Consider the following 16,557-nt stretch of genomic DNA (forward strand, 5'->3'; position numbering starts at 1 on the left):
AACAAACAAGATTTGTTTTCTTCCCCCTCACATTAAGCCTTCAGAATACAGCGCGTAGTTTAGGGTACGTCTCAATTTGGACTAGGTCGGGAAGGAGAAGAGCACAAGAGCCACGCGAGCCCGTGGCTAGTGGCTCCCACATGGGGCAGGCAGGTCTAGGAAATGAAATGACAGCTACAGTTACTTTGACTTTGCTTTTTTTTTTTTTTTTTTTTTCAGGAACTTTGGAATTACTGAAAGGACCCTCAAGAGCCGGCCCAGGACGGCTGAGAAGTCCCTCGGAGGGCCCATCTCTGCCGGGCCGTGCTTCCCCCCGGCTCGTCGGCGCTTTCCGGGCGACCCCGGCCGGTCCGGCCTGGCTGCTCGCCTTATGACGTCACAGCGCCGGGACTCTGAGGTTCCAGCCCAGCCAGGCTCCGGGTTTCCAGGCCCCGAGGGCCACAGGCTTTCGATGAAAGAGAGCCGGGGCTGGAGGAGGCCTCGCGACTAGGTCCCTGCCACTATGCCCACAACTCGGTGCTTCCGGACCGCTGCCCTGACCCAGCGCAGACAGACGGAAAGATGCTCCACGTCAGAGACACCCGCGGGCCCGCCGCTCCCCACGGTTTCCCAGCAGCACCAGCGGGGTCTTCCGGGTGGACCCCTTCCTCTGCTGATTGGCTGGAGGGTGCCGCCACGTGACCAGAAACGGCTTCGGCCGCCGCTTTCCCCGCCTCTGTGGTCCCCCTCCCCACTCCAAGGTCGCGCGAGGCGGAGGGCAGGTTTCCTAGGCAACCGGAGCTGGGAGTGTATACACACCAGGCCCCGGGTTAGAGAAGGTGTCGTGCCTGCTGTTGCAAGACAGGGATTGAGAGGTCAGAGTGGACTCTGGTTTGTGTCGGATTGCCTTGGAATCCATCATCTTTCTGGGATTAGGTGAGTGTGTCACCTTGTCGCCTCCCGGCCTACATCACCTGTGGGCGGGCCCCGGGAGTCTTTGTTCTCCTCTCCTCACTCTCTGCCTGCCCGCCCCCCCTCCCCCCCTTCCCCCCCCCGCCCCCCCCCCCCCCCCCCCCCCCCCCCGGTGGAAGACAGGAGAGAAGCAACGTCGAAGTCAAAGGACCCCAGTAATGGCGCAATGGAGATGACAGTAATAATGAGACAGTGACGTGTCTTTATTGGAAGCCTTCAGGGTGTCCAGAGCAAAGGTTAAGAGGAAGAGGAAAGGGAAGGTGTCACCTGTGCAGCCTTTGTTAAGGTATAGAACTGAGAAAACCAACTGCTCCTTGGCCAAAGTTGACACTGTTCACCTACAACCCAAAGGGCGTCTGTTGGGCCCATTAGTGCCAACACATGGATTCTCATCTCTTTCTATCCAAGGAAGCAGACAGTTTGATCATACGGGGCTTCTGGTTTGTAGAAAAGAAATTTGATTTTCTCAGGATAATACCCCACCCAGCTCTCATGGCAGATAGAAACATAGTGCTTTATATTCTATTATAATTATACTCTGGTCATGTACAGCAAATATTTATATATTATTGTATTATATTCCAAATTATCCCATAATAGGACTCTGTAGCATGGCAAGTAATTCAAACTATTCAACAAATTTTATGGAACACCAGGCAAATGCCAGGCCTGTGATAGTTTTATTGTCCCTGCCTTTAGCAAAACTGTAACCTGGTAGAGAGGAAAGACCTGCAAGCATCACAATACAGTGGGACAGATACTATATATAGAACATATGCGGGGATCCCTGGGTGGTTCAGTGGTTTAGCGCCTGCCTTCGGCCCAGGGCATGATCCTGGAGTCCCGGGATCGAGTCCCACATCGGGCTCCCTTCATGGAGCCTGCTTCTCCCTCTGCCTCTCTCTCTCTCTCTCTCTCTCTCTCTCTCTCTCTGCCTCTCATGAATAAATAAAATCTTAAAAAAAAAAAGAACATATGCATGCCTTAACTGGAATCACAAGGAGGAGAATGATTGTAATACTACCAGAGAGAACTAAAGTCTTCCCAAAGAAGACCCTTGATTTAAGTCTTTAAGGATGTACGGAGTATACCATAAAGTCAAGGGAAAAAAAAAACATTTTAGGGAAGGAAAACAGCATATGCCAAAATATAGAAATACCTCAGCCCATACAGAGAACTCCAGTTATGGCCAGACCCTAGGGTGTTGGGAGTTTGTGGTTAATGAGCTTGAAAGGTAGGCAGGAGTCAGAGCATGGATACTGTGAATACCTTCCAAGGGGAGTAGCCTAAACAAATTTACCTTTGAGGAGGCTGGCTGTCACAGTAGTGTAGAAGATGGACTGGAGGGATGTAGGACTATAAAGAGCGCATCTGATTAAGGTGAAGTAATGAAGTCCTGACCCAAAAGAGGCAAATAGAATGGAGAGGCAAATAGAATAGAGAATAGAGGGAAAATGATAGACATTTAAGAGGTACATGCAGAAGGATTTTTTTTTACTTTTTTTTTTTAAGATTTTATTTTATTCATGAGAGAGAGAAAGAGCATGCAGAAGGATTTAATGAGTGAGTGAACTTGGAAGAAAGAGTAAAAGAGTGGCTAAATCTTGTGTTTCTGATATGGATGTTTACAAAGATGTGCCATTGCCAAGAAAAGAAGGCATACACTAGGAGAAGCAGGCTGGCTGGAAAATATGACTTCAGTATCAAACACACTGAATTCGAGATGCTTATGACACATTCAGATGTAGCTTTCCATATGGAAAGTTGGATTTATTGTACAGGAAAAGGGAAGATAAAGATTAGTAATTTTTCATCAAGATGGAAAACAATTGATCAGAAAAGTAGATTTGAAATAACAAAGAGAAGCCAAGGAGAAAAAGTCAAACCAAAGAAGACAACTTAAGAAGGGAGTTATCAACATTGTCAGATGCCATGCTAAGGTCCAGTGTCTTTGGCAACTAGAAGATTATTGTTGACTTTGGCAAAAGAAGCAGTAGTAGCCTATCCACAGATTGCAGTGAGTTAAGAATTGAGTGGAGGTAGTGAAGTGTTGCTATAATGACTACTGTATCTTAAAATTTTTCTGTGAAAATATCTAAAGCCAGCTATTCATAGAATACAGGATAGGAGGACTTCTTTTTTTTTAAAGACAGAAATGATCTAACATCCATATATGGAGAAAAGAGAGACCCTAGAGAAGAAAAGATGGGAATAAATGAGGAGGAGGAAAATTGGACATAACAGTCTTCTGAAAGAGACTGAAGACAATGGGATCAGAACACACATTTTAGACAAGAGAAAGAATACTTTTACTAAGACAGGAGTCAGGATGGGAAAGAAATACCTTTTTAGGAGGAAAGGGAATTTAAGGAATGACTATCTGATGGTATCACTGTTCTCTGTTAAGGAGGGAACAAGATCATCCACAGAGGAAGGGTGGGAAGGAGAATTTGAGAAGAGTGGTAGAAGTTAAGAATAGTCCCTATGTCATGAATCCCAGACCTGTATCTCTAGCCCTGCTCTCTAGGAGGCAAAGTCAAAGAGGAAAATATAAAATATCTGTCGTTGAAGATCCAGATAAAGTTAGAGACCATGCATTTGCAGTGACTTCAGCTCTGTCCTGGTTATGTGAAATCATCCAGTAGCACTCCAGAGTGGAGAGGGGAGGGGAGGGGACTGGATCAATTTGGGATTTTAAAGATGAAAGCTCTAGAAGCTCCTGGTGCCTCCTGGTTCCCTAAAGGGACTAGAGAAGAAGACCTGTGGTCTCTTTAGATGGTCAGGCCCTGAAAAGTACTTTCCTGAAGTGGAAGAGAGTGGGTACAAGCTGGCCAACAGGACACATTTCTTGATTCTTGACAGAATCAAAAGCTTGAGTTGGAAGCCCTGGGCCCACTTGTGACTGAAGAAACATAGGAGGCTTGGAAGTACCACGGAGGTTCAGGCTCCACTTAATGCAGATGTAGTTATGCAAATTATAGAATTGGAGGCGTTTTAATTGAATATTGTTTTGCTGATTAACTATTGAATTAGAACAGATTTTTTCCTAAATAAAATGAAGTGAGAAGTAAAGTTGGTATCCAAAATATGCATATTTCTCTATCAAGACAAAGTAGTCTCCTTGAATAAATGGAGAGCTATATCATGTTCTTAAGGAAGACAGAATACTGTGAAGGTGGAAGTTCTCTCTAAATTAAGCTTTACAATAGAATCTCAAAACCTCAAGTGAATTTTTAGACACTAAATATGAAATTATCACATTTTATTTGGAAAAGTAAATGTGAAAGAATAGCCAAGAATTGGGATCCCTGGGTGGCGCAGCGGTTTGGCGCCTGCCTTTGGCCCAGGGCGCGATCCTGGGAGACCCGCGATCGAATCCCACGTCGGGCTCCTGGTGCATGGAGCCTGCTTCTCCCTCTGCCTGTGTCTCTACCTCACGCCCTCTCTCTCTCTCTGTGACTATCATAAAAAAAAAAAAAAAATGATACTATAGGAAAAGACAGCGCTAAGGGAAAATACAGGTTGAAAAGTCCAAAATTAGGCTCAAATATATGTGGTAATTTAGTGAATAACAAGGACAATAGTTAATTTTTTTTGGAGTAGACGTCTTGGATATAGACTAGATAACTTGGGTCACCACTGGGTGACTTTGGATGTACTGAGAACAGGCTTTGTTCCTTGTGTGGTAGTGGGAAGGCAGGCTTTCATTTAGTGTGTGCAGACATTAAACCAGCATGTAGGGGCTTCTTTTCTGATGAGAAGTGGTGGCACAAAGCCCTCCTTAGTATGGCATCCGAATAACCCTAGGGAGGGATGACTGTGGCCTGCATCCATATATGGGCCTCTAACGGGTCTCTAAATTCTTTCAAGCTGTTCCTTGCAAAGTGCTCCCTTGCCTAGCCACTCCTGCAGCCTGTGCTGTAATATCTTGGGGGTACCAAAGAATGGGGTAAAGAGACAGTTGCTGATGGCAAGAATAAAAGGAAAGATCAGTATTACCTTCAGTGTAAATCCATCATCTAACTACTTCTCACCACCACCGCTACCACCACCCCACTCCAACCACCATCCTCTCTCTTTTATATTATTACAACTATCCCTTAACTGGTCTCCTTGCTTCTTACCCTAGACCCCTACAGTCTATTTTCAACAGATCCCTTGAGGGTAATACGTTTCAAAACTTAAGACAGCTCACATTACTCTCCCCCTCAAAGTCCTTGTAGAGCTTTCCATCTTACTCATAATAATAAAATCTAAAATCCTCACAAGGGCCTCCAAATCAAACTAGCACATGATCTGGCCCGCAGTACGTCTCTGGTGTCACATCCTACCAGTCTCCATTTCCCTAGCTGTGCTCTGGCCATATCATTTTCATTGCAATTCTGCAAGCATGCCAAGTACCCTTTTACCCAATTTTCTTTTTTTGCATGTGCTCTTCCCTCTGCCTAGATGCATTTCTCTTAGATTTCTTCAGAGCTCACACTCCCTCATTTCCTTCAGCTCTTTGCCCACATGCTACCTTATTGGAAAAGTTTTTTCTTTCCTCCTACCCCTATCACTTTCTGACAGGTAGATTATCAGTATGTCAACACAAATATTAATGAATGAGTGGATAAATAGATAGAGATTCTAGGATAATTTTCTGGCTGTATTTTTTATGTCTGTGATGTTAGCTGTTTGTATCTGTGATGTTAGCTGGAGCCCATCTTCTCAACTCAGCAAGGTCAACCTGTGTCTCCAATTTACAAAGCCTGAATACAAATAGACTCTGACACAGATCTCAAAGCCCTTTGATTTGGTTCCCTTGGGTGGCTCACAGCCGCCACCTTCCCAGTCACTGCTGCTCCAAGTTTGGGGAATTTTTAAAGATAGTTTTGTAAAACTTCTTTCCTGGTACCTTGAATTTTGGGGGCTGGTTTGTACTGATGGGCTTTTCTCTCAGTCTCAATCTGTCTACTTCATTTCCATTCAAAAGACTTTTCCTTAATAAAATCCCCAAGAATAAACTTAACCAAAGGTGTGAGAGACCTGTACTCTGAAAACTATAAAACACTGATGAAAGAAATTGAAGACAACACAAAGAAACGGAAAGATATTCCATGCTTATGGACTGGAAGAACAAATATCATTGAAATGTCTACACTACCCAAACCAATTTAGACGTTTAATGCAATCCCTGTCAACTTACTAACAGCAATTTTCACAGAAATAGAACAAACAATCCTAAAATGTATATGGAACCACAAAAGACCCAGATAGCCCAAGCAATCTTAAAAAAGAAAAACAAAATTGGAGGTATCACAATTCAGACTTCAAGTTATATTACAAAGCTGCAGTAATCAAAACAGGATGTTATGGGCACAAAAATAGATACATAGATCAATGGAACAGAATTAAAAACCCAGGAATATACCCACAATTATATGGTTAATCTTCAACAAAGGAGGCAAGAATATGCAATGGGAAAAAGTCTCTTCAGCAAATGGTGTTGGGAAAACTGGACAGCTACATGCAAAAAATGAAACTGAACCACTTTCTTACATCATACACAAAAATAAATTAAAAATGGATTAAATACCTAAATGTGAAACCTGAAACCATAAAAATCCTAAAAGAGCACAGGCAGTAATTTCTCTGACATTGGAGTGGCAACATCTTTCTGGATATGTCTCCTGAGGCAAGAGAAACGAGCAAAAATAAACTATTGGGACTACGTCAAAATAAAAAGCTTCTGCACAGAAAAGGAAACAGCAAGACTAAAAGAGAACCTAATGAATGAGAGAATATATTTGTTAACAACATATCTGAGAAAGGGTTAGTATCCAAACTATTGACACACCAAAAAACCAAATAATCCAATTAAAAATAGGCAGAAGACATGAACAGACATTTCCAAAGAAGACATGCAGATGGCCAAAAGACAAGAAAAGATGCTCAACATCACTCATCACCAGGGAAATGCCAGCCAAAACTACTGTGAGATATCACCTCACACCTGTCAGAATGTCTAAAATAAAAACACAAGAAACAACAGTTATTGGCAAGAATGTGAAGAAAAAGGAACCCTCATACACTATTGAGAATGCAAGCTGATACAGCCACTGTGGAAAAAAAGTATAGAGGCTCCTTAAAAAATTAAAAATAGCTATGATATTTTTAGCAACTACCCTATGATACAGTGGATGCACTACTGGATATTTACCCAAAGAATAGGAAAACACTAATTCGAAGGGCTATATGCACCCTTATGATTATTGCAACACGATTTATAATAGCCAAACTGTGGAAACAGCCTAAGTGTTCATCAATAGATGAACGGATAAAGAATGGAGATACATATATATACACATACACAGAGAGGGAGAGAGAGAGGAGACACACACATACAATGGAATGTTATTTATTCAGGCATAAAAAAGAATAAAATCTTGCCATTTGCAATGACAGGGATAGATCTAGAGAGTATAATACTAAGTGAAATAAACCAGTCAGAGAAAGACAAATACCATATGACTTCACTTATATGTGGAATTTAAGAAACAAAACAAATGAGCAAAGGGGGGAAAAAAAGAAAGCAAACTAAAAAAACAGACTCTTAACTAGAGAGAACAAATGGATGGTTAACAAAGTGGAGGTGGGTGGGTGGATAAAATAGGAGAAGGGGATTAAGAGTACTCTTATCATGATGAACACTGCATAATACATAGAATTGTTGAATCACTATATTGTACACTTGAAACGAATTTACCACTGTATGTTACCTATACTGGAAATTAAATAAAAACAATAACAACAAAATACCTTTCTCAACATCTCTGGCAATCATGCTCTTTTCCTAGCACTGCTATATATTCCCTTCTTATTTTCATATTTTCCTAGTCATTTTAGTGGTATTTGGGGAGAGAAGGTAGGTAGATAGACACAAAGTCACCATCTTTTTTTCTTAAAATTTTAAATTTATGTGTACAATGTATAATTTTGCATGAATGAACGAAAGTAAACATATACTTTTTAAATAAATATTTAAGTAAAATTTCATTTTAAGTATAACATATATATAGAAATCACACAGATCTTGGATATCTAATTTTATTTTCTCAAAGTGAATGCATTCCGTTAGCCAGCACACAGATTATGAAATACATCATCAGTACTCTGGAGCCCCTCTTTACCTCCTCCTAGTCACTTACTCCTGAAAGGTAACCACAATCCTGACTTCTTCTAATTCCATAAATTGTTTTGTTTTCCAATTTTGTGTGAACAGAGCCACAGAGTAAAAATCTCACTGTATGTGTATCTTCCTTTGCTCAGCATTGTGTTTATGGGAATCATCCATATTGTATACAATAGTTTCTTTCTTATTCCACTTTTAGGTATAGACTCAGACTAATTGTGTACCAGATGTCTTGCATAATAAAACTATTCAAGGAAGCACTATTTACCTTCAAGCTTGGAGACATTCCAAATGTCTACTAATAGTAGAATGAATAAATAAATGGCTTATATATTCATAGTATACAATACTAAACATGATTTTAAGTTGTTTTTTCTTTTCCATTTTACCTAGATCTATCCCTATCCAACCTCTCGATGCCTATTATAACCAAACTACCTGCATCCAAGGTAACTCATGTTAACAATTTAGTATGTATCTTTACATATTTTCTCCTTACAGAGAAAGGAGTATACACACACGCACACACACACACACACACACACAGATGTACACCCATATATAACTACAGGGGAATTTCTGTAAAAAGTAAGATCACAGTAATATCATACCTACATTTTGCTTTGTTGTGTCATCATATTAAAACCTAGGTTTTAATATGGGATGCCTGAGTGGCTCAGTGGTTGAGCGTCTGCCTTTGGCTCAGGCCATGATCCTGGGGTCCTGGGACAGAGTCCTGCATCAGGCTCCCCGCGGGGAACCTGCTTCTCCCCTCTTGCCTATGTCTCTGTCTCTGTCTCTCTGTCTCTGTCTCTCTCTGTCTCTCTCTCTCTCTCTCTCTCTGTGTGTGTCTCATGAATAAGTGAATAAAAATTTTTTAAAAAATAAATAAGTAAAACCTAGATCCTTGTATTTTAAAAATAGTGTATGTCTGGAATCATATAAAGAATATATTAAGAATTACCAAAAAATGGGTTGTTTTATTGTAGCTACTTAGGTATTTAGTTCATAACATCTAAAACAAAAATGTTGGATAACTTTAATAAATACTTATTCCCATGCCAGGTATGTCACTAAGCCCTGAGGTTTCTTTTCTTTGCTCATACACTTGGAGAGCTATGTTCACTTTTGTACACAACAGTACAATGGGAAGGATAAACTGGAGCATGTTCAAAGGAGAGAAACAGGGATATCTCTAGTGAGAGAACTGAAAGACATGAACTGGGGAGTGAGGTAAAGTTGTAGACGAGAGATGACTATGTTCTTCAAGTATTAAAGGCTTACAGTGTAGGAAAAAAATACTATTTTATTTGAACTCAGCAGGTAGAATAACAATAGATTGGAGTTATGGAGAGACAGAATTAAATTCAAAATAAAAAATGACTTTCTAATAGAAAATTTTAGAGATGGAATGGATTGTCTTGGGGCCTAGACAAACAGTGGTATTATACAGTATGAAAATTTCAGGCCACAATTTTCATTTTACTGAATGAAAATTTCCACCTAAGTAGCTTTAAGCCTCCTTCAACTTAGACTGACAGAACTCTAGAATTTATTTTATTTCAACTTTTCATTTTCCTTAACAGATATATTATTATGATCTTTATTTTTAATGGAAGATGATTGAATGTGAAAACCTAAACCAAGAAGAAATAATTAAGGAACTGGTGAGTCAAAGCCAAATTTCTTTTCAATTACATTTGCATAAGCATTAAATGGAACATTTTTACCCTCCTTTCTGGAGCTTACCTAGAGATTTCTTCTACTCCATGACCTTTGGAAGCAGAGAAAAATCATATATATGGTATAGCTTTCCTTCTTGTGAAGACATCACAAGATGTCTTCTTGTGACATCTTGTCACAGTTTGTCATTTCTAACAGCAAATATAATTTTTAATTTTTTTATTTTAAAAAAGTAATATTTATTTAAGTACTAAATATATTTAAAAGGAAACCCAATTTCTTTTTTTTGAAACAGTGTTTATGCAATGGTTTGTCTTATGAGATGGTTGGACAAGAAGGATCAGATATGTCAAAACTGGAGATGTTCTTCTCAGGGTATCCCCGTATAGTTGGATTGTCATTATTTCCTAATTTAACAAGCCTCACAATTGTTGCTCAAGACATAAAAGAAATTTCAGGGCTAGAAACTTGTTCACGGCTAAAAGAACTTTGGATTGCTGAATGCTGCATAGAGGTAAGCCTGAATATAACCTTAAATGAAGTATTTTATGTTGAATTATTTGGCTTTGGAAAAATAGTTCTTGAAATACATGCATGAGTCATGTATCAAAACAGATGATTGGGGAGGGACATACATGATGAATTGAAATAAAACCTTTTACCCAGTGAACAAAACAGATAAACGGGTAATAGATTTCTACAAAGGAGAAAATACATATAAAGAATCAAAATATAGACATATTCTACCTTTTAGTAATCAGATCAAATCACATAATATCCAGTATTGCTTAATAGTAAATTGGTTTAAATTGGTTTAGTCACTATTGGTTGTATGAAAATTGTAACATCTAGGGGAGCCTGACTGGCTCAGTGGAGCATGTAACTCTTGATCTTGAGGTTATGAGTTTAAGCCCACCTTGGGTGTAGAGATTACTTAAAAATAAAATCTTTAAAAAAAGAAAATTGTAAAAAAAAAAAATTGTAACACTTATATTGAAAAGCAATATTGCAAAGTGTATAATTAGTTAAGAAAAATCTTTTTGACTCAGAAATCTCTAATTCTAAGATTTTAACCTAGAGGAGTAATTCAACAGCAGAGAAAAACATGAAGTTATTCGTTGCAGTACTATTTATAAGAGCTAAAAATTTGAAACAAATATTTCACACATACAGGTATTTTTAAGAAAGTTGTTATAACTTCATGAAATATTTTGTAATTATTAGATATTATTATTTGAATGATTATGAAAACATTTTAGATTGTCTTAAGTTTAAAAAAATCCACAAAATCATATAGGTATTATGATTATAATATAAAAATAAGTATAGAGTTGATTAAATTTTTGAAAGAATATAAATATTGAAAATACTGCAGTTAGGTGGAGGGATTCCATGTTTATTCTTTTAAAATGTTTAGTTCAGGGACGCCTAGGTGGCTCAGTGGTTGAGTGTCTCCCTTTGGCTCAGGGTGTGATCCTGGAGTTCCAGAATCAAGTCCCATATCAAGCTCCCTACAGGGAGTCTGCTTCTCTCTCTGCCTATATCTCTGCCCCTCTCTCTGTGTCTCTCATGAATAAATAAATAAAATCTTTATAAATAAATAAATAAATACATAAATAAATAAATAAAATGTTTAGTTCTATCTCATAGTAGCTCAGTCAGTTAAGTGTCCAATTCTTTGATTTCAGCTCAAGTTAGGATCTCAGGGTCATGAGATGGAGCCCTGCATCAGGCTCCACATTCAGAGCAGAATCTATTTGAGATTCTCTCTCTCTCTCTCTCTCTCTCCCTCTCCCTTTGCCCCTCCCCTTGCTCACAGGTGGGTGCTCGCTCTCTCTCTAAAATAAATAAATAAAATATTTAAAATATTTAGTTCATTTTGTTGGATACACTTTGCAATAAAATATGATTTTTAAAAGAAATTGTATCTAAAATCTATTTTATTAAAAAGGATAATTCCAAAACCATAAATTAACACTATTCAGTCTCTCTCTTTTTTTTTACAGAAAATTGGAGGTCTTCAAGAATGTAGAAATTTAGAAAAACTGTATTTATATTATAATAAAATTTCCAAAATAGAAAATTTAGAGAAATTACTCAGATTGGAGGTTCTCTGGCTGAACCACAATACAATTAAAAATATTGAGGTAAGATAATTTCGATAATTTATATGTAAAGTCAGTTAGTCCTGTGGAGTTTTAACCACAAAGTCCAAGATCATATTATGGACATATTAGGACTAGTTTAATTATTGTTAAGACAAACTAACATGTATACAGCATTTATAATGTGTAGAAAACTTCATATATATTGTTTTCTTTATTGCTCCCACCAAGCCTTGGAGGTAAGGTATTATTTCTTCTTTGAAGGTTAAATATATAGAGATTCAGAGAAATTATATATATAACTTGCCAAAGATTATAAACACACTCTGATGTGTTTTTCTTCCTACTCATCTTCTCCTTTCCTCTCCCCTTCCCTCCCTGTTCCCTCCTCCTCCAATAATTCTCCCCACATTGCAGAGAAACAAACATGATTTCATTAAGGCACCACTTAGCCCTGTGCTTGAGAAGTACACAGCACCCAGTTCAGAACACCTGGAGAACTAACCAGATTGATCAGATCATTTATAAATATGTATTTTACTAACTTCTAAATGATATGTTGTCTAAATGTTTAGGGCTTGCAAACTTTGAAGAATTTAAATGACCTCAATCTTGCTGGAAATCTAATAAGCAGCATTGGTATGTATTATTTCACTTGGAATATGAAATAATGCTACAATAATTTTTCATTGGTATGAAAACTACATCCTTGGATTTCTTTTTTTATACTGTTTTGTATGATATTTTGCATAGTATCTCTAAATCTATGATTATAGGATGTGAAAATATTACCCATTAATCAATTGTTACTAACTATACAGTGTTACTGTTAGTCTTAGTTATAGGCAAGAAATATTACAGGATATGAACAACAGGCAAAATAAGAAATTTAATTGTTCTTTCATCTTGTTTTTTAAATTAAAGGTCGATGTCTTGATCCCAATGAACAGCTGGAAAGATTAAACCTTTCTGGTAACCAAATATGTTCCTTCAAGGTATGTTTAAGTGGAACAGTCTATTTACCAACCTAGATGAACCAGCTTATTGCAGAAAATGTACTAAATAGTTCCCTTTCATGGAGGAATTTAATTATTTTGGACAACTCGATACTCTAGGAAATTTTAGAGGCAGCTGATTAAGTTGACCCTAATGATCTGACACTATTAAAACCAAACAAGAAGCTATTTACTTGGTTTAGTTTTCCTCTGATCTTTCTGGCTACACCTCTGCTTTTTCATCTTCTCCTAGCATCTAAAACATGAACTGGTCCAGGTTAGTCCAGGATCTTTTCTCACTACTATCTGCATTCATTCTTTAAATAATTTCATCATCTAATGGCTTTAAATACCTTTTATTACTCCTAACTTTCTACTCTCCCTAACAATTATTTCTGTTTCTACTTTCCCTAATAACTCCCCAGAACTATAGACATCTTGTATCCTAACTCAGACTGACTTACTCTCTACTGATCCTTTTCTCCTGCAGCCTTCTCCACCTCTCTAAATGGCATCTTTATTTTTCTAAAAAATTAAGCCAAAATGCTTAGGATTATTTTTTTACTCCTCTTATTCCATCATAAACCATATCCAATCCATCAGCAAATTCTTTTGGCTCTACCTTTAGATTGTCCAGTCTGACTATTTTACCACCTATATCTCTATTAACCTTGTTCAAGACACCATCGTCTCTAACCTGCATTTTGGGGGGGAAAAGCCTCCAAACAGGTCTCCCTGTGTTTACCCTTTCACTACTATCAGTCTGTTTTCTACACAGCAACCTGCTCCTTCAAAAACTTCTGCTCAGAACTTTCCCTTGTCTTCTCATCTCTTTCAGAGAAAAAGCAGTTCCTATGTTGGCCCACAAGATTCTATATAAGTCCCCTCACCCCCACTGTGTCTCTGACCACAGCTTCTACCACTTTCCCCCTTGTTTACTTCATTCCAGCTACTCTGGACTCCTTGCTGGTCCTTGAATATAGATAGCTAGCATACTCACCTTAGGGCCTTTGCATTTGCTGGGATATTCTTCCCCTAAATATCTTCATGGCTCATCTCATTTCTTCCAGGATTTTATTCAGATGTTATGTTCTTAGTGACACCTTTCTTGGCCAGTTTAGGTAAAATATCAATAACTCCTACTACCCTCCCTAACCTGAGGCATTCCCATCACTCTTTCTTTATTTTTTCTTCTTAGCACTTATCCACATTCCTTACTAGAATACAAGCTCCATGAGTATAGGAATCTTGCCTGTTTTGTTCACTGCTGTATCAACAATACCTAAAACAGTACTTGACATGTAAAATCTCAAAAAACATTTGAATGAAAGAGAGGAAAACAAAAAGACTTCATGTTTGTGGCATATAATGTAGGTGAAAACATATGGCATTTATAATTTTGGCAGTGTCAAATTGAAAGTGCATACTTGAATACTTCCTCTAGAGAGTAATGAAGAAAGATGAGTAAATTCACTATAGAAATAATTTTGAATTGATCATTATTAAAATACATATTCTCTTACTCAGAGAAGACTATAAGACTCCAAAAAGCTATAGGATTAGGCAGAATATTATAAAGGCTTTAACCAGAAGTTTTAAAAACATAAAAAGTTTAAACAAAATTTTATTGGTCAAATTCAAAAGGAAATAGTTGATGTGAACACTGAGGGACTGACAGAATTTCAACAGGCATTGGAGAAGGATCATCTACAATGCAGTGGGGGAGACTCTTATCTTGAGATCTTGAGTTCAAGCCTCCTGTTGGGTGGAGAGATTTCTGAAAAGAATATATATACATATGGTGGGAGGTAGGCATTCTAAGACGGAGAGAACAATATGCATGAAGATGTGGTGGTAAGAAATCAAGGGGTATATTTGAGTAATGTCAGCAGAAGAGAGCAGAGGGAGCTATGAAAGATAAATTTGGAATGTTGTGGGAGGTAATTTTTAAGCTAACGTATGAGACATGAGTAGGAAGTGCCTAGAGAAAGAGCATTCCAGGCAAAGTGTGAAGGACCTAAGTGGTGGAAAGAGCATGGCAAATTCAAGAATCTAGAAATCTGTGGCTGGAACAGAGTGAGGGAGAGAATCATGAGTTAAACTGAAAGAAATAAGTACACAATACTGTCTGGATAAGGTTTTGTCCTACCAAGAAGCCACGTAGAAGTTTATCCCATGCCTGGTTGGCATGTGGTGCTTCAGCCTTGTGGTGCTGAAGAGCATAGCTTCATAGAATAATCTGTCACTTCTAGCACTACCACAAGCCAGAGGCAGCATTGTAGTGTATTAACATGAAGTTTAAGCAAAATAATAATGTAAAGCTCTCAAAATAATGACTAGCACACAGTAAGCACTCAATAGATATGCTATATTATGATTACTATCTCCTTAATTACATTAACCTATTCTGTTTCAATCTCCTCATAAAAAATGCGGATAAAAATTGGATTATAAAAATGTATTATATGGCATACAATTAAAAAGTTTCTTGGTTATAATATGACTGTTTTTCAGAAAAACATTGAAACATGATTCACAACAACTTTTACTCTTCTCACATTAAGAATGTTCCTGGGGATTCCTGGGTGGCTCAGCGGTTTAGCACCTGCCTTCAGCCCAGGGCCTGTTCCTGGAGTCCCGGGATCGAGTCCCACATCAGGCTCCCTGCATGGAGCCTGCTTCTCCCTCTGCCTGTGTCTCTGCCTCTCTCTCTCTCTCTTTCTCTCTCTGTGTATCTATCATGAATAAATTAAAAAAAAAAAAAAAAGAATGTTCCTGAAACACTATTATTATCCTGAATTTTTATCTCTAACTTTTCCACCCACTCTAAAAAGATACTATAGTGGTAGTGATGGGATAATTTCTGTTCCACTTTCTGTCCATAATAGGTACTACAACACTAATTTTCAGGGAGATTTTGTGCTTTCATAAACTCCAATGTCATCTGACTTTTGACTATAGGTGGGGAGTTGAAGGGGAGTGGTTCCTGTGTAAAACTTCAAAGTTCCTACCCAGCATAGCCCAGACTGATGGTCAAAGGCAACATAGCCACCCAGAAATCAGAGTGTTTACTCCTTGGAAAAGTCTGATGGTTACTTCCCTGCCCCTGCAGAACTTGACCAAATAATTCTCTACACAACTCTATCCATTTCAGAGCAACTCAACAGAGAACTAAACATAGTTCTACTTCTACCATGAGCCCAGTACTAGCCTCAAGGCTAGCCAGCGAGCCAAATTCTCACTTGCCAGAGAGAGTTTGGACACACATTAGCTACCTGACCCTGTGTTATTTTTTACTCTAGCGGCCTGACTTCACTACTTACTTCCCCATTCCATTTATACACCATCTTTAGAACTAATGCCTCCTGGGTTTGGTTTGGATTTCCCTTAACTCTGATTCTGACTCTACTAACTAGCATCACATCAGTTTAAGGCCAACCCCATCACAGTATACCCTCTTCTACCAGGCCTCTGTTGTGAATTCTTCTTTGTTTTTTTTTTTTCAACACTTTAGAAATATAATCATCATTCCTAGCTTAGAGACTGAGGGCCAAAGCCCATATAGACCTTTAGCTTATAGACCTTATATGCATAAGCAATTGGTAATTGACTTGTGATAAATTCTATAACAAAGGTAAACCTAGTGGCA

General features: G+C 38.3%; 1 protein-coding gene across 15 annotated transcripts in view; it reads left to right on the forward strand.

Moving 5' to 3' along the window:
- The first annotated feature begins 375 nt into the window (after positions 1-375).
- LRRC9 (leucine rich repeat containing 9) overlaps positions 376-16,557 on the forward strand; it is a 125,039-nt gene continuing 108,857 nt past the window's right edge. For 11 of the 15 annotated variants that reach the window (XR_012002199.1, XR_012002198.1, XM_026000583.2 and 8 more), the window contains exons 1-7: positions 451-915; positions 8,519-8,574; positions 9,712-9,792; positions 10,104-10,322; positions 11,815-11,955; positions 12,489-12,552; positions 12,838-12,908. Coding sequence is in view for 13 of the 15 variants with exons in the window: in XM_026000583.2 (XP_025856368.1) it covers positions 9,745-9,792; positions 10,104-10,322; positions 11,815-11,955; positions 12,489-12,552; positions 12,838-12,908 (543 nt within the window). In the remaining 2 variants the exon portion in view is untranslated. Of the gene's footprint in view, positions 916-8,518; positions 8,575-9,711; positions 9,793-10,103; positions 10,323-11,814; positions 11,956-12,488; positions 12,553-12,837; positions 12,909-16,557 lie in introns of all 15 variants that reach the window. The other 4 variants (XM_026000584.2, XM_072761676.1, XM_072761679.1 and 1 more) reach the window with 1 other exon arrangement.

Source organism: Vulpes vulpes, chromosome 6 (assembly GCF_048418805.1).
Source record: "Vulpes vulpes isolate BD-2025 chromosome 6, VulVul3, whole genome shotgun sequence".
Classification (NCBI taxonomy): domain Eukaryota; kingdom Metazoa; phylum Chordata; class Mammalia; order Carnivora; family Canidae; genus Vulpes; species Vulpes vulpes.